This window comes from Micromys minutus, assembly GCF_963924665.1.
Source record: "Micromys minutus genome assembly, chromosome: 23".
Lineage (NCBI taxonomy): Eukaryota > Metazoa > Chordata > Mammalia > Rodentia > Muridae > Micromys > Micromys minutus.
The window spans coordinates 11,465,916-11,489,308 of NC_137958.1; the positions used below are offsets into that span (position 1 = coordinate 11,465,916).

A 23,393-nucleotide genomic window follows, 5' to 3' on the forward strand; every position below is an offset into this window, starting at 1 on the left:
AAATTAAAAAAAATGGAGAAAGTAAGACCCCTTCAAACTCAGAGCGGCCTTTCCTGTTTGTTGAGACGTATTTAGAGCAAGACTCAATGGTACAGTTGTAAGTCATCGATACAATTGTAACCAAAGAAGGACTGAATGCTCAGGACCCGTATCTTTAAGATACTGTAATTGTTTAAAGAGACAAGAGAACCCTGGAGTGGTAACTGTGCCAGTCAACTTGATTCACATCCTAGATAGTCTGGGAAGGTAGAAAGAAACCAGCCGGGCCTGAACAGGGATGCAGGCTGGCAGAACCGTTTGGCCTATTTAGGGTTCAGTTTCCCCACTGAAGGAGGAAGACAAAATCATTGCTTGGCATGATTGGCGTTTTAAGCTCTTGTTTCATGGTATTTAGAAAACTAGGCTTCCTGCGCCAAACTTTCCTTTTAAGCTGTGTGCGTCTTTCCTTCATTAAACTCACGCAGCTCCTTAGAGTAGGAGGAAAAGGAGAGGAAATCACTTCTCCAAGGTCACACAGACACTCAAGGACCCAGGTTCCCCAGCTCTTGGTCTGGTGCCCTTTCCACGCCCGCCCGAGAGGAGGAAGCGGCGCTCCTAGGGATGCAAGGATGCAGAGGCGCAAGGGGATAGAAGAGGCCGCGTTAGAGAGGCGCTGAGAGACCCGCCAAGGCGCTGGCCAAGGAAGGACACATGGAGAGGCGTGCGGCACGACCACCCGGGGTGCGGAGCGGAGGCGGTGGCTGGGAGGAAGGGTTGGCGGCTGGGCCTAGTGCCCGGGAGCCGGTGGCCTACGGCGGCCGCAGGACCAAGGAGGCGGAGGCGGGCTGCGGGAGGCCGAGGGAGCGGGAGGCCGAGGGCGCGCGGTCGCCTTCCCGCACAGGTGGGTCGCGGAACCCGCGATAAAGGCGCGGCTCGGGTCCGGACCCCCGTGCTCCGGAGATGCAGAGGGGGCGCGGAGGGGGCGGGGCCGCGGGGCGGGGCTGCGGGGGCGGGTCCCATTGGCCCCCGCGGGAGCGGCCGCGGCGGCGCAGGCGCGGTTCCCGCCTCCTCGGCCGGCGAGCGAGTGGAGGCTGCATCCCGGTGCGGCTGAGTGTCGCGTCGCCGCCGCCTCTGCCGCGGAGCCCCCCGCCCGGCTGCCCCGAGTCGGAATGAGCTCCAGGAAAGGTGAGCGGCGCGCGCGCGGCCCCCCTGCCCCGCCTCGCGGCGCGTAGGCGGGCCCGACCGTTAATGTGTCTTCTCTCTCTCCCCAGTGCTGGCCATTCAGGCCCGAAAACGGAGGCCGAAAAGAGAGAAACATCCGAAAAAGTGAGTCCGCGCGGCGCTCGGTCCCGACCCCGCCCCGCCCCGCCGAGGGTTGCTTGCGGCCGTGTAGGCAAGAGCTTCCCGGTCCCCTGGCCGCGGGCGGTGGGTCTCCCGGGACGCGGCGCCGGCTCTGCGTGCCCCAGAGGGGGAGGGGTGGGGGGAGGGGCACGCGGCCGCGGGTTCCGGAGCTGCGACCTGGCCCGGCGGCCTCCGAGCCGCCCGGGCTCTGCCCTGACCCCGCGCCCCGCGTGCCCCGATCCTCATCCCGCGTCCCGGATCGGCGTCCCAGATCCGTGCCCCGAGCCCCTTCTCCACATCCGTGATCCGCGCCCAAGTTCCTGCCCCGCAGCGGCCGGAGAGTGGGCGCGGGAGGGAGGCGGTGGCGCGGCTGACACCTGGGCTGCGGGAGCCAGTGCGCTGCCGCCTCTGCCACCTCCCGGTCCCGCCTGGGCCAGCCAGCTGAAAACCCGAGCTGCTTGTCAAGTGGTTTGGCTCCGGGCGTGTTCCTGGCTCGAGTTCAGCTCTCGGACCGGTGCGTTTCGGCGCTCGGGTTTTTCATTCGAAACTTTCTGCTCGGGTCGAGCGTTACTTGCGTGCTGCGGCTGCGCCCAGGCTGCTCTCTGCAGTGGGCGGTGGGTGTGTGCGCAGGCGGGTCCCGCGTGGTGCTCCGGACTGGATCCACCAGCTATGATATTTCAAATGTGCCAGCGCCAGCCACCTCCAGCCTGGACGTGCAGCCAAGCTGGGCAGCCGCTGTCGGAGAAGCCTTTCCCCGAGAGCTGGGTTTTCCTAGGCGTCAGAGCGCCGCCGCGTGTTCCTCTTTCCTCCCTCTCTGCGTCTCCTGGACCAGCCATCAACATCTTTGCTCACATTGTTTGCTTCGCTGTTCCTTTTGCTCAAGAAATCTGTGTCTGGTATCTTTGGTACTGTGGAGAAGGACAGAATCGCCTTTAATAAAATTCCAAAATATTTGTCTATCTTTATTTTGCAAGGGGTGGGATGACCCTCTGCTCTCCTAGGTGGTGGCGGTTATAATTCGTATTGACCCTAGTCTCAACCCATTAGGTGGCATCTAGGAAAACTGCTGGTTTGGAGGCATTTTACAACAGGATTGTCGTTATTCAAAATTGAATATAACTTGACTGTATTTATAGGGCTTCTTAAGATGTAAATATCTACGAAAAAATATTTTTAGGAGGCAAAAAGACTTGAAAACTGGAAGGTAAAGATTGAAAATTAAGAAAAGTTTTTATTATTCTGTGTGTGTGTGTGTGTGTGTGTGTGTGTGTATGTGTGTTTGGGTTTGGATGTGCAGGAGCCTTGACATCTGTTGAAGTCAAGGAACGACTTTCAGCATTTGATTCTCTGACCGTAGCTTCTGAACAGGAGAGGGTCTGGTTGGTGATCAGATGGGAGACTACCTGGGAAAACCCGGTCTGTAGTCTTAAAAAAGGGGGTGAGGGGAGGAAGAAAAGAGTTGGTTGTTATGTGTAGGACTTGGAACTTCAATTGCCAGGCGCGGTGATAAACATCGTTCTCCTGTGAGCTGTCTCCCTGGCTCAGACACCAGGTATGGGATATTTAAAATACTGAACTCGGTGTAGGCTTCTGATGGTTTAAGATGCTTTTCCGGGGTAGTGGTGACGCACACCTTTATCCAGCACTGGGAGGCAGAGGCAGGCGAATCTCTTAGGTTTTGAGGCCAGCCTGATTTATAGAGTGAGTTCCAGTACAGCCAGGGCTACACAGAGAAACCCTGTTTCACACCTCTCCCCCACAAAAGGAAGTGTTATCACAGGGCTGAAGAGATGGCTCCTAGTTAAGAGTTTCTTGCTCTTTCAGAGGAACCTGGTTTAGTTCCCAGCACCAAAATGATGGTTCACAACCATCTGTAACTCCAGTTCTAGGGGATCTGATGCCTTCTGTCTGATGGGCAGCTGCATGCATCTGTTAAACATACATGTAGGCAAACTTTAAACAAACCTTAAAAAGTAGTGCTGGTTCAGATTAATCAAAACCCTATTTTTTTTCTTTTGGTGAACTGTAGAAATTTAGCAGATATCTATCTGAGTGAATGCTTGGGTTTAATTGTAGCTTTTAGTACAAGGCATTGTCTGTGTGGGGGTGGGAGTGAGAGCAGAGCTCACCTGTTAAACGGAAAACTGCTTTTTAGGTTCAAGGACTAGCACTGGAGAGAAGGGACTTCAGGAAGCTGGGGGTCTTCGCTTTTCTTCATCTCTCAGGCTGCTCCTTCTGGTTAGAATCACCTGCCTTGTTTGGATCCGTATTCAAGAGCCCTGATGGTGGAGTGGTTTTAAGTCTGAAGTTTTAAACTGTGGTAGTGACTGGCACACTTGAGTGGTGTGGCTGGGCCTGGCCTGATGCAGTGTGATCTGATTGGTTATTATTTCCTCCTTATATGCAAACTGACTTTTCTTTAATCTTGGCTCATTTGGTTCTGTAGGCTTTTATGAATTTCACTCACCTCCCTGGGTATGTTTATAAAGTCCAGCTTGTCTCGGAATTGAGGTCCTTTTGCCTCAACCTCCATACTGTAGGTGTGGGACACCATGCTGTGGTAAGAGCTTACTGTTCAGTATTTTAGAATTTGTAGTTGCCAGGAATGTTTTCTGAGTCGAACTATCATCTTAGACTGTTCCAATGAGTGTACTTTGGTACTCTATTGTTTTGGCTGTATGGGGAGCAGGGAATTACTGTGTTGTCATTCAGTCATTAGGTAGATTTTGTTTGTGTTAATTGTTGATTGATTGGGACAGAGTCTCCATGACGTGGTTCTCCTGCCTCAGCCTGATTGTAGGTATGCACCATCATACTTCAGTTATGAATTTTCTGTGTAAGCTGTATCTCACAGTACACAGACATTGTTTAGGGTACTTGTATATGTGGGTAATTAAGGACATTTATGAGATGGTATGTAATTTGGCTGACCTTAAGCTCACTATACAGTCAGCACTGGTTTCTCTCCTCCACCTCCCAAATGCTGGAATCACAGAACTTGTACCAAGACTTCTGTCTTGTAGAAAAGATATTTTCTTATATATATTTTGGGGAGAGGCACTGGGATCAAACTGCAGAGCCTCCTGAATGTAGGTGCATGCTCTACCAATGGTTGTGTGTCCAGTCCCATGACTTACAGAGACACAATTTAAAAGTGTAAACATTATCTTTTAGAGATCTGGGTGTGGTGGCATGCTCTTATAGGCCCCACTGCTTGTGGAGGCTGAGACAGGAGGTTTTCTTTTTTTTAATTTTAATTAATTTATTATATAGACATACACTACAGCTATCTCCAGACACACTAGAAAAGGGTATCAGATCCCATTTTACAAATGGTTGTGAGCCACCATGTGGTTGCTGGGATTTGAACTCAGGACTTCTGGAAGAGCAGTCAGTGTTCTTAACCACTGAGCCAACTCTCCAGCCTGACAGGAGAATTTCTTAAACCCTGAAGTATATGGTCATCCTGGGAAGCAAGAAGAATTGATCTTAAAAACCATGGTTTTTGGTTTTAACACTTTGGTGCTAGAGATGGAACCCAGGGCCTCATTCTTCCTCATTAATGGTCCTTATGTACAGGTAGTATAGCCAAAATCTTATTGTCAGTGTATGACTTTGTTTTGGATTTCTTTCATTTAGTATGTTTTCAAGGTTCATCCATATGTTCTAACCCGTTTTGGCATTTCACTTCTTTATATTTCCAAGTAATAGTCCATCATATTGATTGAATTTTATTTATCATTCATTTGGCCTGGTTCTGCAAAATCACAGAGTGGTACCTAACTAGGACTTTGACCACAGGACCCCCCCCAGACAGACACACACACACACACAGACACACACACATACATACACACACACACACAGACACACACACACACACATACATACACACACACAGAGACACACACATACACACACAGACACTCCCTTCCCTGTGTTGTACTGTTATGCTGCTTTCATCTGGTCTGGGAATTCAAACTTGGGTATTTACCCTCTGAGCCATCTTCTCAGCCTATAAAAAATACTGTGTAGTAAGTCTCCTTGGGAGATGGGCTGGTTTTCAGAGGCTGAGGAGGGTGTTTTTCAGGGCACCTGTGGCTTGTTAATGAGGCATTGTCTTGAAATAAGCAAACAAAGGACTGAGAACAATAAAAAAGCATTTGGCTTTCACTAGCTGCTAAATGAATCTTTTCTGCTGTTTAGTGCTATCATATTTTATCACTTGTGTGGGTTTGTTAATCACTGTAAGTAACATGAACTGTTTCAGCACCACAGCTAAAACTCCCTCCCCACACAGTCCCTGCAAGCACTAATGGTTTTCACACTTTGAGAAATTTAGTAAACAAAGCTATACAGTATCAATATGTAACTTTTTGGCATCTAGAGTTTTTTCTCTCTCTGTATACCTTTTCTGTTGTTGTTGTATTGGTAGTTTGAGCTTGTTATGCATACTGGGTTTGTCTGGAACTCAAGGGATCAGCCTTAAAGGTGTGGACCCACCTCCAAGTAGGGCGGGCACTCTCTGCGTGCCTTTGAGGCTCTTTCACAGTGTTGTCTAGAGCAGGAATTTCAGCTCCTCCTATTTTTTGTGGGTGCTTGGCATGAATGAAAACAGTGTCTTGGCTTGTTAACAAAGGGTCAGAACAAGTAGCAATACTTCTTTGCCCCCTACCTCGATTTTGAGACAGGGTTTCCTGTAATTTAGGTTGCCATGAACTTGCTATGCAGTTGAGGATGACCTTGAATTCCTGATAGTTTGGCTTGAGCGCTGGTTTTAAAGGCATACACCACCACTGTCCAGGTTTTTCCTTTTGAACTCAGGTCTTCATGCTTACAAGGTAAACCCCTAACTAACTGAGCTACCTCCCCAGCCACTAAATTTACTTAAAAATTATTATTAGTGTCCTGGAGTGTGGTGTTGCATACCTTTAATCCCAGCATTCAGGGGTCAGAGACAGATACACCTTTGTGAGCTTAAGGCCAGCCTAAGGGAAGAAAGAGGAAAAGGAAATATTATTTGTGTCTGTGTTTGCATGTCTGTACCATATGAATATGATGGGCCATGGGTGCAAGTGGACATTAGAGAAAAATTTGGAGTTGCTCTTTCATACCTTATGTGAATGAAATCGGGGGAATTGGAACTTAGGTGCTTGGGCTTTCACAGCAAGCGCCTTTACCCACTGAGCCATTTTGCTGGCCTGAATTTAACCTGAAAAAACATTCTGAGTATGTGTATTTCTGTATGCATACATGAACTCAGACATCAGAGAGGGTGTTGCCATCCTCTGGAGCAGGATTTAGAATAGGTGTGGGTTACCATGTAGGTAGTGGGAACCAAGCCTGGTTCTTCTGCAAGAAAAGTAAACTAATGAACCATCTCTTCAGCACCCAAGCTTGCCTTTTAGAGGGGTATGTAAAACTTGGAAGGCTGGGGGAGAAGATGGCTCAGCAGTTGGAGCACTGGATGCTCTTTCAGAGGACCCAGGTTCATTTCCTAGCATTCACATATAGCAGCTTCCAGCTGTTAACTCTAGTCACAGGAGATGTCACACCATCTTCTGGTCTCCTTGGATACTGCAGATAAGGTGGGGGAGACTATACAGATAAAACACCTACCTGTACACATAAAAGTAGTTTAAAAATTTTTTTTAAAAAAAAGATTTATTGTATGTATGTGAGTACACTGTTGCTATCTTCAGACACACCATTAGATCACATTACATATGGTTTTGAGTCACCATGTGGTTGCTGGAAATTGAACTTAGGACCTCTGGAAGAGCATTCAGTGCTCTTAACCACTGAGCCATCTCTTCAGCCCCAGTAGCTTTTTTTTTTTTAAGCCAAAAAAAAAAAGTTGCATGTAGTAATTGATAGGTTATTTCTCTGCTGATGAAATGAGCCAGTTCAAGCCAGATTAAAATATATTAAATGAAGGTTTAATGAAAAGCAAGTTCACTGGCACCAAGGACTGAGGGGAGGGCTGGGGGGGCTGGGGGGTGGTGGTGGGGAAGTTGCCAGGGAAGTCACCACGGGGAGAGAGAGAGGAGGGAGGGTGAGAAAGAGATAGAGTGTGTGCTCTCAGAGGGGGAGTGCAGGTGTGGGGAGACCAAAATGTCTGGAGTATACAGGGAAGAGGCTCTAGGAAAAGGGCTGGGAAGTTCAGGGTTGGAGGCAGGGTAAGATGGCAGGTAGGGTCTGAAGGAGGCTAGGAGAACCTGGTGGCCACATCTGCTTTGATGTGTAAAGTATGCACTTCAGTCCCTTGTCCCGGGTCCAAACCCAAACAGTAATGAAATACCTTGTCAGTGTTTCCGTGTTATATAAATTATGTATAATTAAATCATATTAAGTATATCTCAGCTTCTTTGTGTGTGAGACAGGGTTTCTCTGTTTAGTTCTGGGTGCCTGGAACTTGGTCTGTAGGTTAGGCTGTCCTCAGACTCAGATATGCCTGTTCTGCTTTCCTAGTTTGGGATTAAAGTGTCCACCTGTCCACAGAAATACATCTGTCTTTATAGTTATTTAAACATTTATCACTGTAAAACATTGAAAATGTCCCCACTTTTAGTACACACTTGATCATGTTTATCATGTGTAGCCGTTGTACATAGCACACCTGAGGCTTTTTTCTTGTGTAATTACCCTCTACTTTCCTTGGCACCTTCCGGCATCCTCCGAGCACTGCTCAGTCCGTCTGCTTTGTTGACATGACAGGGTCTCAGGCTTTCTTATGACTCCACAGTGTTGTACTGTGTGCATGTGCGTTTCCTTCAGCTCTTCAGCAGTTGGTCCACACCTAGGTTGTTTCCATTCTGGGCTGCTGTTACGGATAGTGATGCAGTGAGCATGCAGATGCTTCCAGCATGATTTCAGTTTGTTTGATACTTGAGCAGTGACGGGATTGCTGGGTCACAGTCTGTCTTATGCGGATATTTATTCCCCCCAATGTGCAGCAGGTCTCTGTTCTGTACAGTTTAGCACCTGTTATTGTAGTTTTTTCTTTTTAAGATTTAGTTTATTTTCTGTGTGTGAGTGTTTTGACTGCATGCATATGTTTATTGCATTGCATGCTCCGTGCCTGAGGATATCAGGAAGAAGCATTAGGTCCCTGGAACTGGAGTTACAGACACTTGGGAATTGTCATCTGCATGTTGGGAATCAGAACAAATGCTCTTAACTGCAGAAGGGTCTCCAGGCCTCTTTTTGAGCCAGGTGTGATTGTGCACGCTTTTAATCACGTAAGAGACAGAGGCAGTCAGATCTCTGAGTTTGAGGCCAGCCTGGTCTACTGAGCTAGTTCCAGGACAGCTAAGGCTTTTACACAGAAACCCTGGCTAGAACCTTCCCTAACCCACCCCCACTCCTGGCAAAAAACAAACAAATAAAACAAAACAAACCCAACCACCACCAACAAATATTAGTTTTGTTTTGAATGTCATATAAAGCACACAATATATACTCCGGTATGGGCTTTCTCCCTTACCTGTTTTCAGACTTGCCCATGTTGTATGGAGCAAGTACCATAGATTTGTTCTATGTTCTTTAGTTTTATGGTCTTCTATTGAGCAATTTGTTTATTCTTACATTAACGGTCACATTTTATAGTCTTATTATAATGTCTTCAGTCCTTTCTTATGGCATAAAGTTATTTTCTAGCAGTAAATTTTCTAGTGTAAATACCTCCCTAGATTTTCAGTAGACTTAAAGAATTATTGTTCTTATTGCATATGCTGTACATATGATTCTTGACATGTTATGAATATAATTTGTCATCTAAAAGTAGACTGGAAACCAGGAATGTGCTCTAGCTGGGACTTGAAGAACCAGTAATAGTAATGGCTGCAGTAAGAGAAGGCAGGGCTTGAGCCTGGAGCAGAAACAGCCCTGAGTGGTGTCCACATCTGGAGGCTTGCACAATGGCATGCTTGTACTCCTGCGGAGTAGTGAGTGAGGTTGGGTGCAGGGTGTAGTAAGCAGTGGGTGGGGTGCTGGTGAGGTCACAGAAGGAGTTGGAGAGCGCCAGATTGACATTTCAGAAAGTTTCCTAGCTTTTAATGGAGTAGAACTTCGTGGAGGAAGCTTCCTTGAGAAGCCTGAAAAAGGCCGGAAGAGATTGATAGGTACTGAGGCGCGTTGAATTCACTGTAGCCCATGCCCAGGGTACTGTGGGAGGGTATGGGAAGCACGCTGCGTCTCTGTATTAGCAGAGTTCATGGATGCCCTTCGTTATCTTCACTACACTGGGAGAAGTTATGGTGGATTTCCTGGACTGTTAGGAGGTCCTATTGTTAGATACTTGGTTAGAGTTTCTAAGTGCAGAGCTGTTCTTCTGTGTGTCCGTAGATCTGCAAGTGCTGACTGAAGAAAAGGCTCCTGAGGTTGAGGGTTGGTTACAGGAGGTGCCCAAGAGTTGGGAAACCAGGAGAAAGTTATTTAACAGAAGCATGTCTTGTAATGTTTTAGGATTGGGGGGGGGGCTTATTTTTGCATATTTCTCAACTCATTTTCAAATTCTCAAGTTTTCATTTGCCCCTTAGTTTGGAATAAGGCCGAATTTGTAAATTAAGGATGAACAATATCTTGAATTGAAAGCATATTTAGATTTCTTTGTGGTTTAAAATATCATGTAGCGTATATGTTACATATATACCTTCTATCTATCCACTCATCCATCCATCTATCCATCCACCCACCCCATCCACCTACCCATTCATCCATCCATCCAATCAGTTCCATTTCTTTGGCAAACTCTAACTAACACTCTGTCTCCTGCTGGCCTGCTCCTAGTTCTCTGGTATTGCATTTTCTGGCATCAGTGAATATCTTTGTTTGCTTTAATTTTCATAGAGTAAAAGGAATCCTGCAAATGAAAACTTTTAGTCAGAAAGTGATTCTTTTTTAGGGTACCTGAATTTGAAGAAAACTATTTTAGTTTTTTGAGACAGGGTCTTCAACTCACTACATGGCCCAGTCTGGCTTTGAACTCTAGGTATATGTACACACCCATATGGAAATGCTCTTAGAGGAGAGTCAGTAGGGCCAGGAAAAAACAATTAAAAATCACAAAATTAGTGTTTGGCCACAGTTTATTTAGAACATTATATTTCACGAGGGCTAAGAACGTTGAGAGCAGTGAGGGAGAGATGTCCCAGCTGTGTGTGTAGATGACTGGGGTTTGATTTCTGGGACCCACATGGCCTATAATCTCCTGGCCTCTGGGGGACCCTGCACTGTCCATATATCTGCGTGCGCGCGTGCACACACACACACACACACACACACACACACACACACACACACACACTTAATTTTAAAAAGTCTTTAAAGTAGTAATTTTGGGAGTCCTGGGAGATTGCTCAGCTGCCTCAGGAGCCTGCTTCCCAGCCTGATGATCCGTGTTTATCCTTTGGAACCACTTGCTAGATACAAGTGTTGTGGCATTTGCATGCACATGCATACGCTAAAAAAAATGAAGTAAACATGTAAAGGGGGCTGTGGCGGTAAATGTTAAAATGTGGTAACCTTTTATTCTGCATTAGTGCTGCTCTTGAACTCAGGCACCTGACTGCCTCTGCCTCCTACGTGCTGGTATTAAAGATGTGCATTATTGTATTTTTTAGATTTATTTATTTATTTAACATATAAGCACACTGTAGCTGTCTTCAGACACACTAGAAGAAAGTATTGGATCTCATTACAGATGGTTGTGAGCCACCATGTGGTTGCTGGGAATTGAGCAGTCAGTGATCTTAACCACTCAGTCATCTCTCCAGCCCTCTGCCTGTGTTGTAACCACTTGTTTTAAAAATATAAATTAAAAAATTTCCTCCTCATCTTCCTTGTGTGTGGATGAGAGAGAGCTTGTATGCTACCTTGCCTGTGTGGATTTATGTTCTGTTTTGTTTTGAATTGTGCGCCTAGCCTTTAGCTCCCAGGCTTCAGCTTCCTCTAGCTGAGAACGGTATTCTTCCTCCTTCTGCTCCCACCTCCCAAGTGCTGAGATTTTATTAGCCCTGTGTCATATATGGCTAGATGTCTAGATGTTTTGTGATATTTGAACTAAGTTTACATTGAGTATTTTTGTAGTTAGACATATTTGCTAATATGTTGAAAATGAATAATTAGGATGTATGGGCACTGGTAGGCTGCTGGGCTTTCATTAGGTCCATTGAGCTGACTCTGAGATTAGCTGGAGCAGCAGCAACAGTTCCTACCACTGCTAACCACCTGTGATCACACTCTGAGTTTTTACTATATCCTCCACTAAGTTCTCTTAGTAACAGATTAGTTTTTCCCTTAGATGAGCAATGGCTGTATTCTTCCCACACTTCCCAGAGGAGATAGACTTCCATTTCTAAACGTCAGGCTTAGTTTCTGATATCTTTTGCTAAGACTGTTGTCAGAGACATCTGACCCAGCTTCATTCTCTCTCTCCAGGGTATGTGGGTTTCACAGGGGTCACCTAAGACCATTGGAAATATCAGATCTTTATATTACCATTCATAATAGCAGCAAATTATAGTTTTGAAGTAGCAATGAAGATAACTTTATGGTTCAGGGTCACCACAACATGAGAAACTGAAGTAAAGGTTTGCAGCATTTGGAAGGTTGAGAACCACTTGCCTAGAGCTTTCCAACGTGGGATCCACCCTCCTCCTCGGCCCAGGTTTCCAGTGTGAAGGCAGCACTCTTGTAATAAGTATTTTAAGGCTCCATCATTTATCCTAAAATATAGCCTAATAAAAACCTGCCGAATAGAAGATTATAAACTAGACTGGTGATACATGCCTTTAATCTCAGGAAGCAGAGTCAGGCCAGTCTATGGTCTACATAAGGAGTTCCAGGACAGCCAGAGCTACATAGGCTGGTAAGTGGCACTTACTGTTACTGTTCTTTCAGAGTGGAGAGAAAAAAGGTATGGTATTATGATAATCTTTCAAGTTTCCCGTGACTCTTTCTATTTTGACTGGCTTTTTTTTTTTTTCTGTGACAGGGATTCATGTCACCCAGGCTGTCCTTAAAGTGGATAAGGATGCCCTTGAACTCCTGATCTCCTGCCTCTGAGGTATTGAATCACAGGCTTGTCTAGCTTCACAAAATGGATTGAGCAACATAGCTACAGCACATCTAGGAGTTCATTGTCCACGGCAGGAGCCCTGTGGAGTGAGAGGAACAGATGACTCTATTGTGGAGTCCTGTGTTTGCCAAGGATCTAAAGGAGGACCGACATTGTGGACTGTGGACTTCCTTTTGTTTCACGTGGTTTATTTCGTAAATGAAGTTTTGGCAAGATTGAAAAGTGATGTCTTATAAGGAATCGTAATGTAGCCACTTAGTTCCATTACAGTGCTTTCAGTGGCACACCTGGCTGTGTTTTTTTTTTGGAGACAGGGTCTCATACTGAACCCAGCAGGCCTGAGACTTCCTGCCTTTCCAGTGCTGGGATTATAGGCATGAGTTAGCATGCTTGGCTGATGAGTTGTTGATGAAAATTCTAAATTTGATTAGGTTGATGTTTATAGAAGTCTTTTTAATATACTGAACATTATTAATCTATATTCTTTAAATGGATGAAATTTATGTGTGTTATAGCTCATAAAAGTGTTAAAAAAAGGAAAGAATTTTAAATAGATAACACTTCTCATTTTATAGATGAGAAACGGAGGTCCATAAATGTTAAGCAACACACTTATTACTGAGATCTGGTAGGTTTTAGAGTTTTGAATTTGGGATTCAAAATTACATGTGTACTGATTCTTTAAGGATAAAAAAGAATCTTATGGAACTTGGAGTTGGGAGTTGCTGAGCAGTAGTTACTTGATCTACTCCCTTCATGTTGCTGATGAGAATCTTGAGCCTCAGCTAATACGCTGACTCAGTCATGGCCTAGCTAGTTATCACAGCTAGATTTATGACCTGTTCACAAGGACAGGCAAGTCCCCAGTAATGTAAAATGGAGTGGAATGTTAGCAGATAGGGGTACAGGCATTGTGCTGTGGACAGTAAGGAGGGGGTGAGTTAGTTCTGATGACTACACAAGAGCATTTTTAAAGAGAATGTGACATTTGGAAGCATTAGTGAGTTGAGATCCTGAATGTCTCATTGTACATGTGTATGCAGCAGGTTGCAAATTAGGAAGCGCTACACTTTCTCTGTTAGCAGTGGGAAACACAGAAGATCATTAAAAAAAGTGTTCGTGTGTGTGTGTGTGTGTGTGTGTGTGTGTGTCCCCGTGTGTCCTCTTCCCCTTTATGTGGATTCTAAGAAGGGAGCTGAGGTCGACAGGCATGGCAAGAGCTTTACAAACATGAAGCCATCTTGCAAAGAGTTGAGAAGCTCTGTGGCCAGATCTCTTGCTTGAGAAAAACTATATGAAGGGAGGATTGAGGAAGAACAGGGGTTGAAGACTTGTGGGTGGTGATGTTATTGCAGTGCCTAGGTGAGACTCAGTTGTGGTAGAAATGGGAGGGGTGGATGTTTCTCAGCATGAGTGGGCTCACTAGAATTAAACAGGTATTAGAATCCATGACAGACAAGCTCCTTGGGAGCAGCAGGCTTGTCCTGTGTGCCATGTGTCCCTGGCACCTTCCATTGTACCTGATATTGTTTGTGACAGGCATGGAGTGAAGGGATTTAATGATATTGGATATGTTTTCTTAGTGAAACTGTCATGGAACAGATTACCAAGGTTAGGCATTGTGGCCAATGCCTGTGATCGCAGCTTGTAGGAGGCAAAGGTAAATTAGAAGGTCAGAGACTCAAGGCCATCTTCAGTTACTTAGCAAAATCGAGGACTGCTTGCCCCGGCTAAGGAGACAGAAGTCTGTCATCGTCAATGCAGTAGCTTGATAGCACTCTTCCTCTCTAAGGTTCTGTGTAGCACAGAACTGTGAAAGTGGCCAAGCAGGTTTGTTCTGGATCTGGTAGCTGGGCCAGGTGATCTACTTCCTGCCTCTCTGCCTCTTGACTGGGGAGGCCTTGCATCCACTGTGGGGTTGTCCTTTGAGTGTCCTTATAGCTTGTCAGCAGTGTTTGGGAGTGTCGAGACCAGAGGAGGCAGCAGTACCTTTTGTGATTCACCCCTGGAAACATAAGCTTGAACCTGGAAGGATACAGCCCACACTTGAGAGAATTCATGCTCTGTTCTTTGGAAAGAAGCATGTTAAATAATTTAGGGACCTATTTTCAAATAAATTTCAAACAGGTGAAGCATCCTGAACAAACTAAGCAGTGGGTAAGGAGTGAGAAGACGTTGTTTCAGAGCAGCTCTGCCTTCCCTCCTAGGAGCCTTGAAGGTAATGCTTGTTCCTCCCAGAGCCTGAATGCTGTCCTTGAAAATAAGGGCCATGGGAGGCTGGAGAGATGGCTCAGTGGTTAAGAGCACTGACTGCTGTCCCAGAGGTCCTGAGTTCAATTTCTAGCAACCACATGGTGGCTCACAACCATCTGTAATGGGATGCCCTCTTCTGGTGTGTTTGAAGACAGCTACAGTGTACTCACATACATAAAAATAAATAAATAATTCTTAAAAAAGAAAAGAAAATAGAGGCCATGAGGCTGCAGTCTCCTTAGTGGGATATGAAGGTGTTAGCCACTGCAGAAGTGAACCACACACAGGAGTCTAAGCTAGAAAGAGGTGTGAGTTCTGCTGACAGTTACAGCTTTGTAGTCCATCCTGTAGCTAGCTCATCCGTAGCTGTGCAGTCTGAATATACTTGTAAAGTAGATTATGGGGATCTGTCTCCTGGGCTTAGGAGTAAATGTGAGTTCTTGTGGTCTGTTTAGCTTGACACATGTATGTATCAAGCATGACTTAAGAAGAAATTGCTTTAGGATTCTCTACTCATGTGCCTTCTACTGTAGTTTTCCAAGTGTCACCTAGTACTTGGACCTAAGATTTTTTTATATGGATGTTGATTATATGGAACATTATTAATTTTTGGTTGTAGTTTTAGCTTTTAAAGGTTTCTTTTTTTCTCATATGCTTTTGGCAAGCGCTAACATTAAACATTTTCTTTTAAAAATTTAAAAATAAATTTTATTATTACCACTACTACTGTTTTTTTTTATAATAATGGAGAGGGTTTTGTGTTTGTGTACCACATGTATGCCTGGTATCTAAGGAGTCCAGAAGAGATCATTGTATTTCCTAGAATTGGAGTTATAGATGGCTTTGTGCTGCTATGTGGGTGCTGAGAATAAAACCTATGTCCTATAGAAGCTCTTAATTCTAAACACCTTAGCAAGCCCTTGATTTATAAATCCCGTTGTGAGGTTGGTATGTGACTCATGCTTATCCATACTTCTAGCACTTGGAAGATGGAAACAGGAGGATTAGGAGTTCAAGGTCATCAGGTCATCCTTAGCAACAGACTGAGTTTAAGGCCAGAATGTACTCACACATACACATTTATACACACACACACAGACACACACACACACATATGTGTGTGCCACTCTGGTCACACATACAAAGTGTGTGTAGGGGATCGTATCATTGTTGTAATTGCTTTTATTTTTACTTATTTATATGTATGTCTGTATGACTGTATGACATGTGTACAAGTGCCCAAGAAAGCTACAAGAGGGTGTCAGATTCACAGGCATTGAGAGCTGCCTGACATAGCTGGGAACTAAACTTTTAAGTCCTTTGCAAAAAATGAATGTGCGCTTAACCTCTGATTGATGCATCTCTTCAGCCTCTGGACATTCTCTTTTGGAAGCAGGTAATTTTACATTCCAAACAAATTGACTTTTTTCATGCATAAAATAAATGCTTATGAATACATTAAGAAAGATTCTGTGCTGAAAATACAACTCAGTGGCTGAAAGTCCTTTCTATACAAACATGAGGTTTTGATTTAGTTTCTGGCACCTATATAAAAAGCTAGTTCTGCTGGGAGCCGAAAATAGGTAGATCTTGTTGGCCAGATGGGCCTGCCAGTTAGTGAGCTCCAGGTGGAATGAGAGACCTTGTCTCAAACAGTGAGGTAGGTGAAGCGGGTAAACACCGGGCTCTACCGTGTCTCAGACAATAAGATGGAGGAAGTAGAGGAAGAGAGCTGACTGAACTCTCCTTTGCCTTCTGTGTGTGCATGTATGGACAGATGCCCTCAGCACATGTGTGCACACACATAACATACAAGGCACAACATACCATTAAATTATTTTCATTCTTTGGTCTTGTAGAGATAACTCAATTGCTAAGAGAGTCTGTTCTTGTAAAGGACCTGAGTTTGGTTCCTGGGATCCATGTCAAAGGGCCCACAACCGGTAACTCAGTGTTAAAGGATCTGACACCTCCTCTGGCCTCCTAGGACACCTAAAATACACATGACATACACAGTTTTGCTTTTTTTTTTTTTTTTTAAATTCTTTGAATAAGATTGTTTACCTTATTTCTTTTCAGAGCTTGTAATTGTTAAACAACACGTGGTATTTTCTCATTTCTTGACTGTACTTGGTTATTCTAATTTCTTTAATCGGAACTTGTCTTAAAGTGTGGAAATGAGTTTAGAATATACTGTCATGTTGGGTAGTGGTGGTGCATGCCTTTAATCTTTGCTCTCATGAGGGTCATGCACTCAGACTAGCTAATTATTTTGAGATATGTCGTCCTGACTGGCCTGGAACCCACTGTGTGAGCCTGGCTGACTTTGAAACCACATAGGTACTCCTGCCTCTGCCTCCCAAGAGCTGGAATTAGAAGTGTGTGTCACAGTGCCCAGCATCAGTAAATGTTTTAAAGAGAGGAGGTGTGTAGCTGTGGTCTGCTGGCTGGGTGTATGGTGTATCTGTTACCTCTTAAGGCATTGTACTGCTTACAGGTAAAATAGGTTAAAAATTAAAAAGTAAGTGATTGAAAATTCGCAACAAGGTAGTTTATCACATGAAACTTAAGTGAAATTCAGTTACAGTGGCCATAGGAGTTATTTTACTTACAAATTCTTTTCCCTGACACACTAAGTATAGGGCTTTGTTGTTGTTGCTGTTGTTTTTGTTAGTTTTATATAGTTTTAGCTGTTCTGGAACCCCTGATGTAGACCAGGCAGGCCTTGAATTTACAGAGATCCATCTGCCTCTGCCTCCTGAGTGCTGGTACTAAAGTCATGTATCAACCATCACACTTGGCCTTCTGTGTAGTTGAGTAGTTGTGGTGGAAGCCATATTGCTTACAAAGCTTGAAGTACTATCTCTTTTTGAGGAAAATAAAAACTGAGTGATAACAGTATTGTAAACTAAATGGTGTGTTTATAATCTTTCTTAAAAGAACAGGATCTTGAGATACACAGAGCTGGGAGTTGACATGTCAGGTGATGTATGAACTGAGCAGTGAAGGTTAGGATTCTTAAGTCCTAACTCCTCACAAAGAACCCGAGAACTGAACAGTGAGTCTGTACCGATTTCCAGGCAAGCGAGCACTTGGTCCCCAGTTAGTGGTGCTGACTGGAACTGAAGATGGTACAGCCTTGAAATTCAAAAGTCTCCATCACTTCCAGTTCACATTGATGGGCTAAGACATGGTAAGTATGCAAGCATAGGGCCAATCATATAACATCACAGTGATGCATGTAGCTTTGATTCTCCAGCATGGACCAGACCAAATAGAAGGGAAGGGCTTTCCTCTCCAGCCTTCTCTCCTCTCTCAAGCGCCTCTCCTTTCTCTCTCCACTCTTTCTCATTCTCTGCAGATCCTCCAGGCGCCCTTGCCTGTGTTGCTGCCTTGTTTAATGGTTGTTTGACTTTCACTGTTTTATACATACTCTTGGAGTGATGGAATGCAGATGTCACGCATTCTCGTTAGGTGAAATTTTTTGTTGCCATCTTTAAAAAGTAAGGCTCAATGAATCGGCATCCCCAGTACTCACCTGCTTTTTGTCTGTAATTCCTTCTAGGCTGGTTGCTTGCATTTTCAGGAGTGTTGACCAACTTCACTGGTGTATAATTAACATGAAATAGAGGGCATGTTTTTGACATGTATACATCAATGAAACTTTATATAGTCTTATTAGTAAACCTGCTTATCTTCCCAGCCCTGGTTTAGAAGGCTTGCCTTGCGGCTCTGTCACCTAGAGTACTTTGTGTCATTCCACATGTGTGCTTCGTGCCTGCCGTCTGTGCATACCGTGACTGTTGTTGGGCTTCTCTAGCGGTCTGTCCATGACTTTATTCCTTTGAAGGTAGCATTCCTCCCACAGCATCCAGTTTGTTAGGATACACTTGTGTTGTTTCTCCTGTGGAATCACAGATGGTGAATCTTGTCAAGGAAGCATCAGTGTTTTCTAACAGCTCTGCTGTGTCACTCACTCTGGCGACCACCTAGGAGCAAGATCTCTGGATCCCCAAATCCTCTCTCCTGTTTTTACAGAGCTATTCCTTTTCAATATTTTGGCTGTTTTGGGCTTTTTGAAGCAATGACTTGCTATATAGCCGTGTGTGTGTGTGTGTGTGTGTGTGTGTGTGTGTGTGTGTGCGCGTGTGTGCGCGCGCGCGCCTATGTACATATAATTTCCTGGGTGGGTTTTGTGTAGAAATGGCCATTTGTGGGCAAAGAGCAGAGGTTCTGCTGTATCACGGTTTCACCTTATGTTCTTGACAGAGGTCTCAAACCTGGAATGGGATTGTTAGCCAGCAAACCCCAGTGATCTTGTCCCCATGGCAAAGGGCTTTTTAGGTTGCTCCTTTGACACTGCTCATCTTTCTCAGTAAGGTCTGGTCCTCATGCTCATGCAAGTGCTTCTAAGTGAATAGCCCATATTCTCTTAAGTGAATAGCCCATACTCTCATTTATTTTCTTTAACATTTCCTTAAGCGTAAGTGATGTGGAGCCTGTCGGGAGTGTTGATAATTTGATGTGTATAGTTTTTCCGTGAAGTACCTCTTAAGGATCTTTGGGTCACATTTTTGTTCTTTGAGAATTTTATGAAATGTATTTTGATCTTACTTCCTACTCTTCCCCCAGCTCCTCCCAGACCCATCTCTTGTGTCCTCCCACATAGATTGGATTACAAGCCTTTTTTTCTTTCTGGTTTTGTTCTTGGCTATCCTTGTCACGGTCCCCTTCCTCTACCAGTTGCTGTTAGAAGCCTGTGCCGTGCGTGCCTACCCGGGCTGGCCCAGAGTTCTCCTCTGGAGTCCTCCTTTGTCATCAGTCTTTTTTGTGAATATTTTGCTCCCTTGGTTTTTGTCATTTTTTTGGACATTTGTAATCTTAGTGCAGTCCAGCTTATTCTTTGAAGGATTGTGCCTTTGGTCTTGTATCTGGATTCTAGAAAGTCATTATATTTAAAATTTCTCTTGTTATTTCTGGGAGCTGTATTGAGATCTATGGCATTTTGAATTCATTTTTCTGAGGGTATAATGACCACCTAGATTGTTTTGCTTGTGACTGTTTGCCAGGCACCATTTGTCAAAACCTGTATTTCTATCACATGTCCTTTGTTCTACAGGCAGGCTGTCTGTGAGTCTGGCTGTCCAGTGATCTACCAGCTCCTTTGCTGTTACCAAGCAGCTTTGATTTCTTTAGCTTTTGGAATGTGGTCAGCCTACCAGGGGCCACCCTGCTAAAGAAGACCAAGTCTCTTTCCTTCAGAACTATTAGGTGTCCGTAGCTCCTCAGCCATAGTGAACTTTGTGCCCCTTTCCCCTCATGCTGCATGGTGTCTGGCTTGACCCTGTGCAGCAGTCCAGTCAGGACTAGAAGGCACTGGAGGGCTTAAAAAGGCCCAACCATAATTAACTGAAAATAGATACAGAATCCTTATCTGAGTTGTTTACAAAAAGAACAACAGCTTGAAAATATTATTAAATAAGGATTTTATGTTTTCTACAAATTATTATGGCATTAAAAACTATCTCAGTATACTGATACAAGTTTATATGAGGTTATTGTTAAAAGTCACTATTAATATTTTTGTTAGCTTGTACTAATTACATAAATAATAGCTTTCATTATAACCTTTTCATAGTGTATGTAGTGTGATTTGATTATTTTCACCTCCCAGTACTTTCTCCCACAAATTCTTTTTCTTTTCTAAGTAGTCTCTGACTTTGCTGCCCCAGTGGGTTCACTGGGGTTGTTTAGAGGGGAGGATGAGAGTTGCAGGAATGTGGGCACCTTACCAGTGGCTATATCACTATAGAAAATGTCTGCTCATTCACTGACCTCTGACTTTGTGTAATTCATCAGAAGAGGGCCCCTGATCCCCTTCCTCCACCCTCACCAGGGTATTGATGGCCCCTTCTGATGGCAATCTTGTCAGCTTGGGAGTGCAGTGGCGGTGCTGTGCAGGGAGGTCAGCATCTTCCATCCATCCCTCCCTCTGTCTCTCACGTGCTGTGCTGGACAGGGTGGTGAGCCATTGGTGGCTGGGTACTGAACAGCTGGTTATACTCTTGTACTTAGACCATTCTTTACACTCACTGCTCACTAATTTTCTGAGAAGCTTCTCTGAACACAACTAAGGAAGGCAGTTTGATGGGCACATCATGTCTTCAGAAAAGCAACAAGCGACATCTTGTGCAGGAAGTCCTGTAACCTCTGATAAAACTCTGTCTTTCGAAGTGGGCCGTTGCTCACCTGAATAACAGACTTTTTCATGGTTGTACCAGTAGGAGAGTCTTTTTTGGGGATTGGTATAGCTGCATAGAGGGTCCAGTCAAGTGTAAGAACACCTTTTACCCAGCAAGCCTTTATACCAATGACTCTTTCAGCCCAGTTGTAGCTTGACTTTCTCTGTTCTGAGACAAAGCTGTAAGGCATCATTCCCAGTAAGGCGGTAGTGCCTAGTTCTGGTGGGTAAGTTACAGCACTGATAGTTCTGTTTTGTTCTGGGGACTGCATGGGCGTTGCTGACTGACATCTTACAGCGAGCTAGCCTCCTCTCTTGGCTCAAGGATTTTTTTTTTTTAAATAATCTGTGTTTTTTTGGGGATGGCTTTATCTACCTGCACAGGTTATGTTTAAAAGTGTTTTATTTATCAAGCATCAGATTTCTGTAGTATTATTCCACAGGTTGTTAGTTTTGATTGATCATCTTGACCACTCCCTGTTTTTAGACAGGACCTCAGACTGTAGAACAAGTTGGTCTGAAACTTTTAATACTCTTCCTCCCTCAGTCTTCCAAAGGCTGAAAATGTAGTGTGAGCCAATTTCTGGCTTCAGTCACCATTAATTCTGATGTAGCTTTAAAAGCTCCCCCAAAGAGAAGTTTACTAGAATAGTTGGGTAAATTCTTTTTAGAAAAAGAAGACAGTATTGAGAAAGCACAAGAAAGCTTTCTGGTATGTTTAATTTTAACAATGGTGAATGTTTTGTGTGAAGTGATGAATGAATTCAAATTCATTAATGTTCAAATAATGAATTTTACCAGCAGGTGGCAACAACAAATCAGTATTTAACTTCGTAGTATAACTAATAAACAAGATGCACTTCATTTTTCCCACCAGTAATCAGCTGTGTGCTCACGCCCTTATAATATATGCTTCTTAAAAAGTGGATACAGAGTTTATGAAATGAAATGACCTGGAACTCAGATGTCCTTTGCTCTGCCTCCTGAGTGTGGGTATATAAAGACATGCACCTTCACCCCTGGTCCCCTGACAGTGAACTCTCAAATATCGGCATGTGCCATGATGCCCAGTTTTGCATAGCGTTTTAAAAATTATTTTTTAGGACAGTCTTACTGTGTAGACTGGGCTGTAGACCTCCCATGTTTACAGTAGTTCAAATGTTAGAATTTACGAGAAGTACGCAAACAATTCTACATGATTTCAAATATTTATTAACTAGTGCTAATCTTAAATGATTTATTAACTAGTATGTAACAATATTTAGATCTGATTTTCTTTGTTTGGCTAATTTAATCATTTGATTTTAAGTTAAAGGGTGGTTCTACCATCTTTTGGTTCTCTTCACTGTTAGAGCATTCATTCATTTGTCCATCTTTTCAATCACTGACAGGTCTTACATTGTAGGCCAGGTTGGATTGTAGCTTCTGCCTCTGCCCTAAGTGCAGGGATGACAGGCTTGCTTGCTTTGTGTCTTGGCATTTTGCTTTGTTCAGTGCATGTGGACAGCTTGAGTAGAATCTTCACAACTGGGTTCTTCAGGATTTAGGTATATGAGATCTTAACTGCATCAAGGCTTGGGATGACCTCAGATGACACCCTGTTGAACAACTGGAGATTGTGACTCTGTATTGTATACCCTCAAAATTCAACACTTGCCTTTGAAAGGCACTGATGATTAGTAACTAATTTAAAGGAGGTCCCTCACACTTTCTCCCTCCCTCCACCCCCCCTTCCTTCCTTCCTGTCATTTTCCCAGACAGGGTTTCCATGTATAGCCCTTGTTGCCTCTGCCTGTCTGGGATCAAAGGTGTGCTCCACACTGCCCAGCTTAAAAGGACTTTCCACGGGGAGGGGAAATACTTTTTCATTGATTTCATTTTGTTAAATATCTTCATTGTTCACTTAGATCAGTGGTTCTCTACTTGGGTCTCCTGTAGAGGATTAAATGACCTTTCACAGGGGTCACGTAATGATTCATAATAGTGGCAAAGTTACAGTTATGAAGTAACAGCGAAAATGACTCATGATTGGGGTCACAGCAACATAAGGAACTGTATTAAGGGTTGAAGCATTAGGAAGATTGAAAACCACAGACTTTAAAATTGGTATGTTTTGCCCGTTTTGTCAGAATATGATCAGAATTTAGATATTAGGTCTTGAATAGACTACATCCTCATGAAGTGATGGATGGCTTCGGCTGACTTCCTGTGCACCTTCAGCAAACTTGGGTGTTTCAGTTCAGGAATGCCAGGATATGGCGTCTTTGGTGGTAACATGAGGAGTTTTCACATGTGGTATCTGAGAGATGTACTGAGATGGTGCCATCCTTCCCTGCGGAGGGTATAGCAGCTTCCTGTTCACACTGTACGCTCGCTGGGTGCTTCAGGTGTGTGCTCAGAATGCTTTTAAGAAAGATAGGCTCTGGGCTGGAGAGATGGCTCAGCGGTTAAGAGCACTGACTGCTCTTCCAGAGGTCCTGAGTTCAATTCCCAGCAACC

The 23,393-nt window shown here is 44.2% G+C and overlaps 1 protein-coding gene across 4 annotated transcripts in view; it reads left to right on the forward strand.

The window, feature by feature from the left end:
* Window positions 1–1,071: 1,071 nt before the first annotated feature.
* Window positions 1,072–23,393, forward strand: part of SRPK2 (SRSF protein kinase 2) — a 152,276-nt gene continuing 129,954 nt past the window's right edge. For 2 of the 4 annotated variants that reach the window (XM_080936553.1, XM_080936554.1), the window contains exons 1-2: window positions 1,072–1,164; window positions 1,251–1,305. In XM_080936553.1, the coding sequence (XP_080792679.1) occupies window positions 1,149–1,164; window positions 1,251–1,305 (71 nt within the window). In that variant the 5' untranslated portion in view covers window positions 1,072–1,148. Of the gene's footprint in view, window positions 1,165–1,250; window positions 1,306–23,393 lie in introns of those variants that run through there. The other 2 variants (XM_080936556.1, XM_080936557.1) reach the window with 2 other exon arrangements.